At 40.1% G+C, this 15,307-nt stretch overlaps 1 protein-coding gene across 1 annotated transcript in view; it reads left to right on the top strand.

Annotated features, from left to right (window-relative positions):
* The first annotated feature begins 1,735 nt into the window (after positions 1-1,735).
* The window catches only part of LOC130481800 (desmoglein-1-beta-like), a 45,269-nt gene continuing 31,697 nt past the window's right edge, over positions 1,736-15,307 (top strand). Inside the window, exon 1 of the mRNA XM_056854580.1 lies at positions 1,736-1,947. Within this exon, the coding sequence (XP_056710558.1) occupies positions 1,900-1,947 (48 nt within the window). The 5' untranslated portion in view covers positions 1,736-1,899. The remainder of the gene's footprint in view (positions 1,948-15,307) is intronic.

Genomic DNA, 15,307 nt, shown 5'->3' with positions numbered 1-15,307 from the left:
TTTGTTGTTTAAAGAAAGAAATAAACATAACAATAAATCAAATTGCAGATATTTAGCATATTCTTAATTTTTGTCATCAATTTGCAGGCAACTTCACAGGGTTTGCAAGGCAAGAGATATTTAGAGGTGGCTTGTCATTGCCTGCTTCTGTGAAGCGACCATAGACTTCCTTGGTTATCTTTCATCTAAGTACCAACTAGGCTAACACTGCTTAGCCTTTGAATACACTCATGAATAAACATGAAGCTCCCTTATACTGAATCAGACCATCATTCCACCAATATCAGTATTGTCTACTCAGATTGGCAGCGGCTCTCCAGGATCACAGGTAGAGGTCTTTCACATCACCTACTGCCCGGTCCTTTTAACTGGAGATGCTGGTGATTGAATTTGCGACCTTCTGCACACCAAGCAGAGACTCTTCCACTAAGCCCCTCCTCTACAGCCTCACCCTGCCACAAAAGTCCTCAGCACCACCAAGGAAGGAGGCAGAGCACATTCTGCTTCGTTGCTGGATACAGCCATTCAAGCACCAATTTTCTCAACCCTATTTATTGCTCATTCTACTGTGACTCTTGAAAGCAATAAATAAATACATATCAGTAAATAAATCAGCCTCTGCACTCAGGAAGACTGCCACTCGAATAAAGGTACATCCTAAGAAGGCTACAATGAGGGAATGAGAAATTCATTGAGTCTTCCTTCACTGTTAAACAGTGCCCTCCTAAACTGAGTTACACCCTTTTAAGCCCATTGAAGTCAATAGGTTTAGAAGGGTGGGACTCTGTTTAGGATTGCAGTGATAGCCATCCACAGCCTGGCCTAAAGTGATTTTCACAATACATCTTCTTTGGTGCACAATGAGACATCTGTTAGAAAGAAAACCAGTTTTTTTGCTTCCTGTCCAACTTGCTAAGGATAACTTATCAGCTTGTTTCTGTTTGTTTGTTTCTTTTACTTCAAATTAATATACATAAGAACATAAGAAAGGCCATGCTGGATCAGACCAAGGCCCATCAAGTCCACTCTCTCCAAACCATGCATAATTTTATAGACTTCTATCATGTGTCCCCTTAGCCACCTTATTTCCAAACTAAACAGCCCTAAGAGTTTCAGGTGATTAAAAAAAAAAAAACTTCCTATGGAAATAATGCATTTAATCGTTGTTTGTTTATTCTATCAAGATGGTTTGAACCTTTTATAAGAAAAATCCACTCCAGTCCAGTAATTTACTTTGAATAATTTACTTTGTGATGCTTCTCCATGAGCCAGGAGAGTTCCATTCACCTTAGCAGAGGACCAGCTTCATGCATTCACTGATGTATGTTTAGCAGCTCTGCAGCTACTAAAAGTAATAGGTAATCAGTATGCCTAGCAGGTGTGGGTTTGTATCACAAAACACAAAGGAGAAGGGAAGGATTTAGTTTCACAGAAATATGGTGATTGTATTTCATATTCTTCCTAAAAGAGGAAATAAGGAGAAGACTTCCAATTCTATTGTGAATTGTGATATCAATTTACAACGTTAACTTTGTCTGATGTATAATTTCGATTTCATTTGGTAGTTTCCCAGTAAATTCTCCCTAACTTGTTCTCTTCGGTGCCCAACAAAGTGTTTCATTGCAATAACTATCAAGGTGTGTCTGAAGCTTTTCCCTTGGAGCAATAATGATGTTGTCAAGTATTTCAAGTGAGACCTGCCCAGAAGTTTGGGTGGGGAAGTACACTCTGTTATACAGCATCTTCTGTGCTCCCTACTGAGGACGTCAGAGGTAATATCTAAAGCTTGAGTTAAAGAACATCTACGGAGTGTCTTTTGACAGGCACTGCCCGTAAGGGGAGAAGGGTACCACCGGAGTGTTATAGCCCCTATCTTGGACTTAACAGATCTCAGATGCAATGGATTGGTTTCCTTGTAGGACTGGTGCTATCCTGTTCATTTTAATGGTAAGGACAATTTTAAAGCAATGTTTTTATATCCTGTAATTCTTTTTGAGCTGAGGCTATGGCAGCTGCATTTGACGCTCTCTCCTGCTTAAACTGATGCTGGTGACTCGGGCAGTTTGGCTGAATGTATTGGCAATTCTTAAAAACTGTACATTGTAAATGAATCTTCTCTCAGAGGAAGATTGGTGGGGGGAGGACTCAAAAATGCTACCTACATTGAATGTGTTCACGCTCATTTCTTGATATTTTTGTTTGACGTTTAGAAATCCCTGATATTATATCACATTCACACTGTTCTACTGATTTACCCTGAAGTGGAAAGGTTGAATTAAATGTTGTGATCTTGCTTCAGACAGATTTTCGAAATCATTGTACAAGAACAGGTGTGCTGTGGACAGATTGCATACTTTGCTATTTATTTTATGTTGCCATGATTGGGGCCTGATGCAATTAAGCAAAGAGCAGACAATGGCTGAGATCATCAAATCTTGAAGATGAACTTTTCCAGTCTAAATGATACTGAGAACCGATAGTGTATATTGAGTTCTAGAAGCACATACATACAGGAGAATTACTCAGTGGGTTACATCTGTAGTTAGAAGCTTTAGGTAAGCAGTGAAGTTGTGCCTACGCAGTAAGAAATGGCAGTTGTGGAATGTGTATTCATGATGCTGAGAACAAATGGGAGAGACTGTAGAGAATTATAGACCTTTGGTTTTGCATCATGGCCCATTCCCACATTTAATTTCATTTTTCATTGTTTATATTGCTTTTTCTAGAATTCAGAATCATTACAAGCTCTTAACATAAAATCCTTTACAATGGCTTCTTTTATACGACTTCTTCGGACCTCATCTAAATGTGAGCACATTTTGCTTTTAACCCTTGGCTAGTAGCAGTATCTCAAAAGGTTCTGAGATGATGCCTCAGAGTGAAACCCCACAATTCATTGCTCGAAGAAATCAAGCAAAGCAGGCTTTACTATTCTACATTCAGTAAAGTAGAACTAATATACAGTTGCAGCTGCTTTGTGAAGAATTAAGCTCTTGGTAAACAGAAAAGCCACAAATTGGATGAATACCAGTATGTTTGGTGTGACAATCAGGTCTCTTCAAAGTCTGGAATGCTGCTTGCTGTTAAAAATAACACCAGGCCATTTATGCAACATTATCATTAGCCCAATTCGCGAGACATATTTGCATTAAGAGAGGGATGGGATCGCATCTGCTGGCACTGTCCATAAATCTCAGCTGAAGAGCTCAATGGAGCCTTGCAGATAGTGTGTACATGCCCTTTTCAGATTTCTAATCATGCAGGCAGAGCTTACACAAGTACAATTTGTATGTATACAGCTCTGTTCACATTTTTGGCTGAATGCCTATAGGGCCTTTAAGAGCAGCAGACTAGGGGTGCAAAATTCCTGGGACAAGAGCCACACAAGATTTGCTGGGGATAGTAGCAGCCAGTCTGTTCTGTTAAAGTACCTTGTGTGTGCCCTTGTGAATGTGAAGGAGGGAATCTTAATCTGGAGGCCTGGGAGGCTCTCAGTCACCTTAAATGCATAAAAGCTGGCAGAGGGGACAGAGAGCAGAATTCCAATTGCCCCATACACACATGGGCATGCATCCATTCAATATCTGTACTACAGAAAGCACCTAAATAATATATTAAAATCTATTTATTTTGACACGACAATAAGTACAAAATTTTATCATGCTGTCTGAGAAGATTGATTCTTTTAGCACGTGAGCCAGACTCATTTTCAACAATTTCCAGCTGTCAGAAGTCACCTCTCTCGTCCCCTCCGTTTCCCCGTGTTTTGCCTGCGTTTTCAGAAACCTATTTTATCTCAAATTTAAAATGCAGGTAAAACGCAGGGAAATGCAGGGGGGCAGTTGGAAATGGCATGCGTAATCAAACACAAAGACCCAAAGTCGTCAGAGAGGTGACCTCAAGGGAAACAGCCATGCATAAAAGGCCAATGTCTTAAGGAAGCAGTGTGCCAAATATACAGGCCTGGATTTAAAGAACCATTCTACAAGTTCCATTGGTTAAGGGGAGTTAGGGCTTCTGTTTTCTAAATGCAGTCCTTTTCCAAAGGTATTTGTAATATGATATAGGTGGGTGGTAGAACTATGCTCAAAGAGGAAAAGCCAGTAATCCAGTGGGAATGTGCAAGCCCTTGGGTGGATCTAAAATAGCTTCTGAGATCTTCAGCACAGAACAGAAAGCCAGTATGGTGTAGCAGTTAGAGTGTTGGACAAGGACCTGGGACAACTGGATTTGAATCCCTGCTCTGCCATGGGAGCACACCAGGTGACGTTGGGCCCATCACAGTCTCTCAACCCAACCTACCTCACAAGGCTGTTGTGAGGAAAAGGTGGCGGAGTGGAGAATGATGCAACAAGCCACTAGGAGTCCCCATGAGGGAGAAAAGTGGGATATAACGAAATAAATAATAAGAATCACACATGGTTGTCAACCAGAACAGCTGTCAGAAGAACTAAGGAACCGTCAGAGGGTTGGATCAAGGGTTAGACTATATGGCCCATAATGCCCCTTCCAACTCTAGGACTATGTTCACAGGCAGAAATGAAATGCATATCTTCTTACTCTTGTGGAATATTCTGCCACAAATGGAAACATGCAAGAATGTATTTGTTTATCATGGTCCCTATTTTAAAAACTGGTAATTTTCTGTTCAACACAACATGGTCAGGCAAATTAATTTAAAAATCTGTCTCCATGGAAGTTTATTCAGAACCAGCAGCTTTATTTGAGGTAAATGATGGTCTCCATTTGTGAGGGAGGCTGTACACCTGGCCTGATTGTTCAACACCTGCTTGATCCAAAAATATGCATTGCGAGAAATTGAATTACATGTTTGGGCTGTGAGCGTGATACATGTACTGGCTCGCTTTATGAAAGCAATTTGTTTTATCCAGCATAACTTTCTTTTACCACCTGCCTTATTATAATCTCAACTTTGCTGAAACATGTTTGTAGATACAGTGCAATCCTATGCAGTTGCACCAGTTTAAGCCAGTTGATTTCAATGGGCCTGAATTGGAATAACTGCATAGGATTGTGTGTGTGCACAATTCCATCATCCTTCATACCTTTTTCTTCTGTTTGTTATATGATGTAATTAGCCTTTTATTTTAACAATCTCCAAAGAGCTAATTCTGGTATTGTTTCATACACCAGTATGGTGTGGTGGTTTGGAGTGATGGAGTCTGATCTGGAGAACCGGGTTTGATTCCCCTCTCCTCCACATGAGTGGTGGAGGCTAATCTGGTGAACTGGATTTGTTTCCCCACTCCTACACATGAAGCCAGCTGGGTGTCCTTGGGCAAGTCACATTCTCTCAGCTTCACCTACCTCACAGGGTGTCTGTTGTGGGGAGGGAAAGGGAAGGTGATTGTAAGCTGGTTTGAGTCTCCCTTGAGTGGTAGAGAAAGTCGGCATATAAAAACCAGCTCTTCTTCTTCTTCTCCTTCTTTTGTTTTTAATCATTCTAATCCATGGTACAGATCAAATGATCTAAAGTCTGGATATCAATCCTTTGGAATCCAATCCAAATGGATACTTTTCCCCAGTCTTTTTTCCTGTCTGAATTGCAACATGCAATCTTCAAAAAAGGGAGGAAGGATGACCCAGGAAACTACAGGCCAGTCAGTCTGACCTTTGTCCCAGGGAAGGTACTGGAACAGATTTTAAAGGGGTCGATTTGGGAGCATCTGAAGGACAACTTGGCGATCCGGGGAAGTCAGCACAGATTTGTCCCCAACAGGTCTTGTCAGACCAACCTCATTTCCTTCTTTGATAGAGTGATGAGCTTACTGGATTGGGAGAACTCTGTCGACATTGTTTACCTGGATTTCAGTAAAGCTTTTGAAAGTTCCCCATGCTGTTCTGATGGGTAAACTGGAGGACTGCGGACTAGATTCTAGGATTGTTAGGTAGATAGGAAACTGGTTGGAGAACTGCACCAAAAGAGTAGTTGTCAATGTCATTTCATCTGATTGGGGGGAGGAATACAGTGGGGGGCCACAGGGCTCACTTCTGAGCCAGGATTTTTTTTTAATTTTATTAGAAAAAAACCAATGACAATAACACAATTTAAAAAAAGCAGAATTACTGACAGTCTGCGTAATTTAAAATACATATATGCACATTATATATATATATATATATATATATATATATATATATATATACACACACACACACATAATAACATAAGATCAAGTCTCCCATGCTACAGCTTATTTCTATGTCTTCATATTCATCATTACATCCTGACTGAGCGCAACACTCTTTCCCACCCTTATTTATGAAATTCTCTATTTTACTTATTGTATGTGACCATACCGCATCCAATCTTATTGTATCTCTGTTTTTCTGATATGCTGTTAGCTTAATTAAAACATATATTTCTTTAACTTTAACCAGCCATTCTTCTATCTTTGGAGTTGATTTTTGTTTCCAGTGACTGGCAAAGGTTGTTCTAGCCACAGTTATCATATGTAACACCATACAAAGTTGATCTTTAGCTAGATTAGGTACCAGATTTAACAAGAATATCTCAGGTTTACATGGAATATCAACCTCCATTCCAACCATTAGACATTTCACTATTTCAGACCAAAATGATATAACTCTCTCACATTTCCACCACACATGTATAAAATCTGCTTGTTTTCTATCACAGTACCAACAGCTGTCGTTTTCTGATTTATGGATTTTACTTATTCTAACTGGGGTTATATACCACATATATACCATCTTTATTAGATTTTCTCTCATTTGCATACTGACTGTAAAATCTAATCCCTTTGTGAAAATGTGTTCCCATTCTTGGTCACTTAACGCTCTGTCTAAGTAAGTGTTCCATTTATCCCGATATCCCGTTGTTTGATTTAATTTATCTTTAAGTATAATTGTATATATTTTTGAAGTTGGAGTTTTGTCTTGTAACATCAGCTTCTCAAACTCTGATTTATCTCTAATTTCGGATATGTCATTTTCTTTTAGGTTATTCCAATTTTTTTTATTTTTAAATATTCTAAAAATGTAATATTAATTTCTTTTTTATCCACAATTTTACATAAAGGTTCTAAATTATTATTTCTAATCCAATAATTACATTCATTCTGTTTATCTATCTTTATTCTATTTGGTAATTGGAATTCTAGGTTCTCAGCTAAGATATTCCATAAAAAGGAAGACATTGGGGAAATATCTGGAGATAGTTTCTCTCTTAGCGCATCCCATTGCTTTAGAATGGTATTAATGCAATTATTATCTTTGCTGTAGAAAGAGGACTCTGGAGGTTTTAACCTTTGATAGAAACCTCTCTTTTGGTTTATGGTATTCCTTTGGTTTTGAAGCTTCTTGCATAATTTTCCCTTTTAACTTTTGATGGTCCTCCATAAGCGAATCTATTTTATGTTCCATATTTTTTAGGATGCCAAAAACATGTTGTGTTGCTTTTGCAATGAGGTGGCATTGCTCTGCCAGTAGCTGGTACTCCTCTTTTTCATCTTTTTCCTTTATTCCCATTTCTCCTGTTTGTTTGGCTTGCTCTCTTGTATTTTCCACTTTCTCTCTAGTTTCTGTTTCTCTTTGGGTACATTTGTCTGATGTTCTGTTAAAGAGTTCGAATCTGGTCTCATTATCTTTTTGTGTATTGCTCTGATTTTTAAGGTCACTCAAATTATTGGATGGAGCAGGAGTGTCAAGGTTTAAAACACTGAATCTATTCCTTCCTTCTGTGACTTTCTCAGAGACTCCAGGATATCAGAACGGGATGGCAATGTTTGCTTGTTTTTCGGGGGGGGGGATACTGTTAGTCTTTTGTGCTATGCGTGAGCATTTCTTCCCCATTTTATTTCTTATTGTTCTTAGCTTGAACGTATACCTTAATAGGAATAGATTAGTCTACTGTCTCTTTAAGTCTTTAGCCTTTCCTTTTCCTTTCTCACCGAGTTGTTTTACAGTCACAAGTGTTTTTAAGGACGTTTTTAAGAGAAGTAAGCCAGAGTAGCAATATATGTAGACGGGAGCTGTTTTGCAATTTAAAACTTTTCTTATTTAAGCTGCTGTGTGAGCAGTCCCACTTACTCTTCTTCCCAGCACAGAGGTCTCTAACTACCAGGTGATTTATCAATGTCCTCCCTGGGTAGTTAGCTTCTTGTCGGGTTGTAGCTTGGGAAAGCTCAGCATCTGTCTTTTGGTCCGAAAGAGGGTGGGGGAGGGCACCTCGCTCAATACAGCGCAAAGGTTGAGCAATTAGTTTTCGGCAGCAAACACTTTCCTTTAACTTCTGCAAGCTTATGCCTGCTACTGACGTTAAGTTAAAGTCAGTTATGTATCTCATCCAGCCCTAAATCCCCAAGATACAAAGTTCCATAGCAGAGCTCACCTTTCTCACTCCCACACACACTGCTCCGGCCGGAAGGACCCCAAGCCAGGAACTTTTCAATATTTTTATAAATGATCTGGATGAGGACGTGGAGGGCCTACTCATTAAATTTGCAGATGACATCAAATTGGGAGGAGTAACTAACCCAGAAGAGAGAGACATAATTCAACAAGATTTGAACACCCAGGGAAAGTAGGTGGCTGTGAACAAGATGCAATTCAGGAATGATAAGTGCAGAGTGCAGAGTTCTACATCTGTGTAACAAAAATAAGAAGCACACATACTGGATGGAGGATACACTTCTGGGTAGCAGTGTGTGTGACCAAGATCTTGGGGTGGACTGTAAGCTAAATATGAGCAGTCACTGTGATGCAGTGGCAAAAAGGCTAATGTGGTCTTGAGGTATATCAACAGGGGCATAATATCCAAATCAAAAGATGTCATAGTCCCACTGTACACTGCATTGGTCAGGCCACACCTGGAGTACTGTGTGCAGTTTTGGAGGCCTCACCTCAAAAAGGATGTGGACAAAATGGAGCGGGTGCAGAAGAAAGCAATGAGGATGATGAGGGGCCTGGAGACCAAGCCCTACGAAGAAAGACTGAGGGACTTGGGAATGTTCAGTCTGGAGAACAGGTGGTTGAGGGGGGACATGAGTATTTAAGTATTTGAAAGATCAGCCCATGTAGGAGGGCAGGGAGCTGTTCCTGCTGGCAACAGAGGATAGGACTTGCAATAATGGGTTTAAATTATGGACAGAAAGATACCAGCTCAATATTTGGGTGTGGGGGTTACAGTAAGAGTAGTTCAGCAGAGGAATCGGCTGCCTAGGGAGGTGGTGAGCTCCCCCTCTCTGGCAGTCTTCAAGCAGTGGCTGGACGAACACTTGTCAGGGATGCTTTAGGCTGTTCCTGCATTGAGCAGGGGGTTGGACTACATGGCCTTTATGGCCCCTTTCAAGTCTATGATTCTATACATCTAGTGACTGGGTCAGTTTAAAAAGCTGGTCACAGTCATGAGCCACAAAATGCCTCACTACTGCAAACCTTTCCAATGTGCATTGAGATTTGGCATGCCAAACAATAACCTGGGCAAGCAGACAGTCAATTTGCCACATGTATAAATTATCAGTTAAAGTGACCACAGGAACTTAAGGGCATTTCAGTTCACTGCAGCCCAAGAAAACCACAACATATATCCAAAAGTATAGAAGGAATATTGACCCTGAATAAGAATATCTTAGATTTGCAAGGCTGAATATGGTTAGCACCCATTAGCTTGAAGGGAAGCGGCAAGTTTTCAAAGACATTAGAAACCAATCTTGCCAAATTTGAAGCCTAGCTCTGATTGAGTAGTTTTAAACAAAAAAAAATAGCATTAGCTCTGAATATTGATGCTGAACTTAATTTTCAGGATGCAGGATTTGGCTCATAACGCACAATACACTGTGTAAATGAAGTACGGTAATTCTTCTGACAATGAATGAATAGAAGCAAATTCCAAGTTGAGCTTCCTCATGAGAACAAACAGTCCAGTATAGTGATAATATAGAGGCTTCAGTGCAGTTCTACTTGTATGCAACTAGATGTGCAACTAGATGTGCATGCAATTCATGATTGTAGAGGAGGATAAACATCCCCAACCACATCAAAAGATGCATCTAGCTGGTTGAGTGGGATTCCAATGAACATCGAAAGGAAGATGCCTATCTGGATGGATATGTGCAGAAGCCTGTTTCCACCTGTGCACCCTGAATACCAGTGTGAGAGTATGCAGGCATCAAGTTCAAGCATCACCAAATAAAGAATTTAAATTAATTCAGTGTAACTGTGGAGCAAAGCTTTTATTTAAATGATGCTCTTTTTAAAAACAGCGAAATAGTTCTTACTAAAAATTACTTGAGCACAGGTATCTAGATAGTGAGGCACTAATCATGAACACATGTAGAGGCAGATGTGTCACTCTGAGTTGCGGTTGATTTCAGTGGGAATCCTAATCATATAACAGTGTTTAGGCTTGGTGACGCCATCTGGCAGGATTTTGGCGACTGGAGTTACAGAACTCTAGAAGTCAATTTAATGAAAAGGAAGATCTAATCTTGCTCAGTGGGAGTTTTGGCTCAGGGATGGAATATACAGCCCAAAGTGCTGACACAACTACATGCTAAAATGGCACATGGATGACTAATAACGTAATGTGCTTGAAATGCTCAGCCCTGTTCACAGCAGTGCTAGGGCTTTACTTCAAAGAAAGCAGGCTCAACCCCTAAAACGAATGGCTGTGGGAAAGAGAATAAATCAGGAATTAAGGGCATGTTCAGTCATTTGGAGGCAAGAAGGTGGAGCAGAGTGTTTTCCATCATGGCACATAATGTCTGGCACTCTGATAATAGTTAATTAATTCATGTTTGTAAAAAAAATAGCTTTGAAGTAGAAATTGCAAAGCAACGACATTAAAGCAAAGGAACTAAAGCTATTCTCAGCTGCATCTGAGCAAAGGTAGAATAACTGTTCAGAATTTGGGGATTTCGGTTCAAATATGTACAATATTCACTCCTTGAGTAAGCTTGACTAACCTATGGTTACTGAAATAAATATTGTTTGGGTTCTTTGCCCATTACTCTCATTCTGTCATTTCAAAATTTATGGCTTCCCTTTAATTCATAGGGTCACCCTAAGTCAGAAGCGACTTGACGGCACATAGCGCACACATGATCTTCTTCTCTTGGAACTCCATATTGGCACCCCAGTCCCAAGTTCTATATATGCTTTAATGTGCTCGTGGAAATCCTGTATGTAGTCACTTTAATAGCTTATGATGCTGGACTTTCATTCCTTCAGTGAAAGGAATGAGAAATCTTTACAGGCAGCAAAATTTAATGTGCATCTTAAAGCTCTGGAGTGCATTAACAATCACTGCTCTGTGGTGCATCTTCCTTCCTTTCTCAAAGTCCAAAGAAACTCCCCACCCTATTGACAGTGGCATGGCAAGTCTATTAAAATGTTGTGGCAAAATTAATGCAGCAAAATTTATTTCCTGGACTTAATACACAGATTATTCAAATAACCTATTCTCAAGGTAAGAGTCAACAGTACATCTCATTTCCAATCTCTATAGCCTTTTCTGTTCATCTCGTTCTCAGGGACAGAGAGATGTAAAGTTTCTGGAAATTTTGAAGTTGCATGTTTGGGGGGGAATAGATCTTCCCCTTGTTTTTTCAGGAAAAAAATGAAAATTTGGGAGGAAATTTAAATATATGCAATACTTACTTTCCATTTTGATTCTAAGCTTCTTCTGCTGGTTGAACAAGTGCATCATGTATAACTTAGCATATAAAATTGTACTGTTTGCCATATTAATGGAATTTGAAAGTGTAAATATCTTCATTTTTTCTATAGGAAAAAATGCATATACACCCAATACTTGAGAAAGACTTGCAAACTGCTGCACCCTATGCTACCATAGAACATGTATCTTTAAGTTTTGCCATCTGAGAGGTAGGAAAAAATAAAAGTTGGTGGCAGAAACAAATTCTGTAAAGTGGATTTAGACAGAAACTCTCTCATAGAGTCACAGTAAGTAGGACAGGCAGCATGTTTGGACTGTAAGTTAAACTTCACAACATTGAAACTCCTAAACTCTTTAATAATATAATATCATTAAACACATTATAGCATATTAATTGTTGCCAAAATAATTTACAGTTAAACCACATTTTTTCTTGAAAATGGTTATGTATATGTCCATAATATACATATGATATTGATTATGTATATGTCCATAATATACATATAATATAAATTTTTTCTTCGGCACTCCTCAAAATTTCACAATGCATTGGGATTGAGAAACTCCTTAGACTTTTTTATGCTGTGCCTTTGGAATGGGGGTGTGGGATGGTGTAGGATAGCCTGATCTCATCAGATCTCAGAAGTTAAGCTGGGTCAGAACTCGGATGGGAGACCACCAAGGAAAACTTTACACACACATACATCTGGAATGAGTGAAATGCTTGTAAAACAAGAGTTTGTCACTCAAAAACAGATTATATGTCACAAGAGGGTTCCCCCCCCCCCAATATTCCCTAAGCTTTCTATTGGAAAAATTAAGGAAGTCCTCAGATGCTTTCATACAATGCATTTTCAGTTTGAAAAACCTTGCCTCAAGAAGCATTTTACTCATTGTAAATGAGAAAATATTTCAAAGATGTTTAGTTATATGTTCCATTGGAAAACTGGAAAAAGTCTCCTCAGAAAAAATCAGAAAAACATTTTGTCTGCTTTCCCCCCAGTTTTTTTCCAGGCCTTCACATCTCTTTAAGGGATGGCAGGAATGGGTGAAAGGGTTGCCAACCTCCAGGTACTAGCTGAAGATCTCCTGCTATTACAACTAATTTCCAGCCTATAGAAAGCAGTTCACCTGGAGAAAATGGCCGCTTTGGCAATTGGTCTCTATGGTATTGAAGTCCCTCCCCAAACCCCACCCTCCAAAGGCTCTGCCCCAGAAACCTCCTGCCGGTGGCGAAGAGGGACCTGGCAACCCTAGTATGCGACCATCAAATAGCAGCCACCAAATCAAGGAAAGCTCTGACAGTTGTAGGGAAGAAGACACCAGGCCTTTAAGCAATAAATTCCCTTGTTGTCCTAACAAAATCCATTAATGAATAATAGGTAGTCAGTCTGAGACTACAGATTGGTATGGCCATACATTTGGGATACATGTATGTCATGCTTACAGGAGCTTGCCCATTTCACAACCACTTCCACTGCCTGTCCATGTGACTCTCCTCAGCCTATGGCAGCTGCAGGAAAAATGGCTCCCACTAAGATAGTTCCCACCACCACACCCTGATTTCACCCTGATTAGCTTTTGGCACATCACTGCAAACAGCCTTTGAAGAATATGTACAGCATTAGAGCATCAGAACATTAAGGGTTAGTAGAGATGATAACAAGGTCAGCAAGCTTTGGCAATACGCGTGTTTAAAGAGGTGATCAGAGTAGTCCGGTAGATAGGCAGCTGAATTTGCTGCTGGGAGGCTTAGGTTCAAGTTCTGTGGGTGCAGGATTAACTTCATTCCCCCCTTAGGTAAGTCACTATCTCCCAGTTTCAATTCCCTATCTAAAGTGAAACAGTGAGCTGTATCACAACATTGTTTTGAAAGCGAACCCAGTAGTAATGCATCTTGCAAACAGAAAGGGCTGAATAAATTAAAACCATCCACTGAGCTTGAGCCAAAATAGCAGAGAATAGAAGGTACACCTTAGGACTTTCTCACGGGATGACAAGACAAAGCCCAACACTAACTTTAAATAGCCCCATGCTTGCTGAATGTAGTCCACACCCATCTTTATGGGCAAAGTAGCACTTCCTTGGTTATTTCGTTTCTAATGAAATATGCCTGTTTGAATGGATTTCTTCAGTGACAGTGGATGTTAAAACTGGCATATACACAAGTTTAATGTAAGGCTTTAACAGACTAATGACTGTCATAAATTGCCAGCTCTAATATCCTTTGTGAACATCTTTCTGATTGTGTAGGCCTACTTTCACATACTTGTTTATCCTTCTTTGACCCACAACCCAGTGCTTGGATGTAGTTTTTCCTGTTGTTTTTAATGACCCCAACATTCCTGTCCACAAGAAACCAAAGTTACTAGGGGTCATTAATTTCAGTAAAGTTTTAAGTAGTTGTAAAAGAGTAAATGTTGTGACATCAACACCATTATCAATAGTTTATGCAAATGTTCATAATAGTGCCTCCAAATGCAAGACTATTGCTTTAATGGCTTGTTTTTTTGATAATTTAGTATTTTAATTAGAAGCTGCCTTGAGCAGGATTCTGGAGAAGAAGCATAACGATCTCCTAAATAAATAAATGACATTATGATATTGATGCCATATTCAGCCTTACATTCCTCCTAAGGACTGCCAACCTCCAAGTGGTGGCTGGAGATCTCCCGCTATTACAATTGATCTCCAGGTGACAGAGATCAGTTCCCCTGGAGAAAATGGCTGCTTTGGCAATTGTACTCTATGGCATTGAAGTCCCTCCCCTCTCCAAACCCCGCCTTCCTCAAGCTTCACCCCCCAAATTTCCCAACCTGGAGCTGGCAATCCTGCTCCTCATACTGCTTCAGACAGGAGGTGTGGGAAGATCTCCACTTTTAGAGTTGCCAGTTCCGGGTGGGAAATACCTGGAGATTTTTGAGGCAGAGCCTGAGGAGAGTGGGGTTTGGGGAGGGGAGGGACTTCAATGCCATAGAGTCCCTTTGCCAAAGGGGTCATTTTCTCCAGGTGAACTGATCTCTATCAGTTAGAGATCAGTTGTAATAGCAGGAGATATCCATCTGGAGGTTGGCAACCCTACCCACTTTGCACACTTCTGTAAAACTTGCTTCTTGAACATTTCAACCAGCTTGAATGCTAGGATTACTTTTCAATTACTTTATTCAAAAGTTTAAACTTTATTCAGAAACTTTATTCAACAGAGGCTTCCTTTGATTTCTTGAGTAGAAAAAACCAGTTCCAATCTGGTGCTCATAAGGTGAAGAAATGTTGGCTTGAATCCACCAGAAGGTTTCTGCAGACAGAAAGAATTTCTTGCACAGCAGGAAAAATGCCCCCCAAAATGCGTGAGAGGGGAGTCAGCATGAGTAGTCATAGGAGCAGGGATTAGCAAAAATTGTCCCCCTTTTGCACACAGAACTTCTCCAGCAGATCCAAGTAGATTGTCAATCTTCAGTTGGGGCCTGGCGAGCTCCCAGAATTACAATTTATCTCCAGTCTACTGAAATTGGTTACCCTGGAGAAAATATCTTGTTTGGACGATGGACTCAATGGCATTATACCTAGCGTTGCCAGGTCACCTCTGGCCACCAGCGGGGCATGGCCACCAGCGGGGCATGGGGGGTAGGGTTGCCAGCTCCAGGT

The sequence above is a fragment of the Euleptes europaea genome, chromosome 8, assembly GCF_029931775.1.
Source record: "Euleptes europaea isolate rEulEur1 chromosome 8, rEulEur1.hap1, whole genome shotgun sequence".
Classification (NCBI taxonomy): domain Eukaryota; kingdom Metazoa; phylum Chordata; class Lepidosauria; order Squamata; family Sphaerodactylidae; genus Euleptes; species Euleptes europaea.
This window is presented reverse-complemented; position numbering and strand designations above follow the sequence as displayed.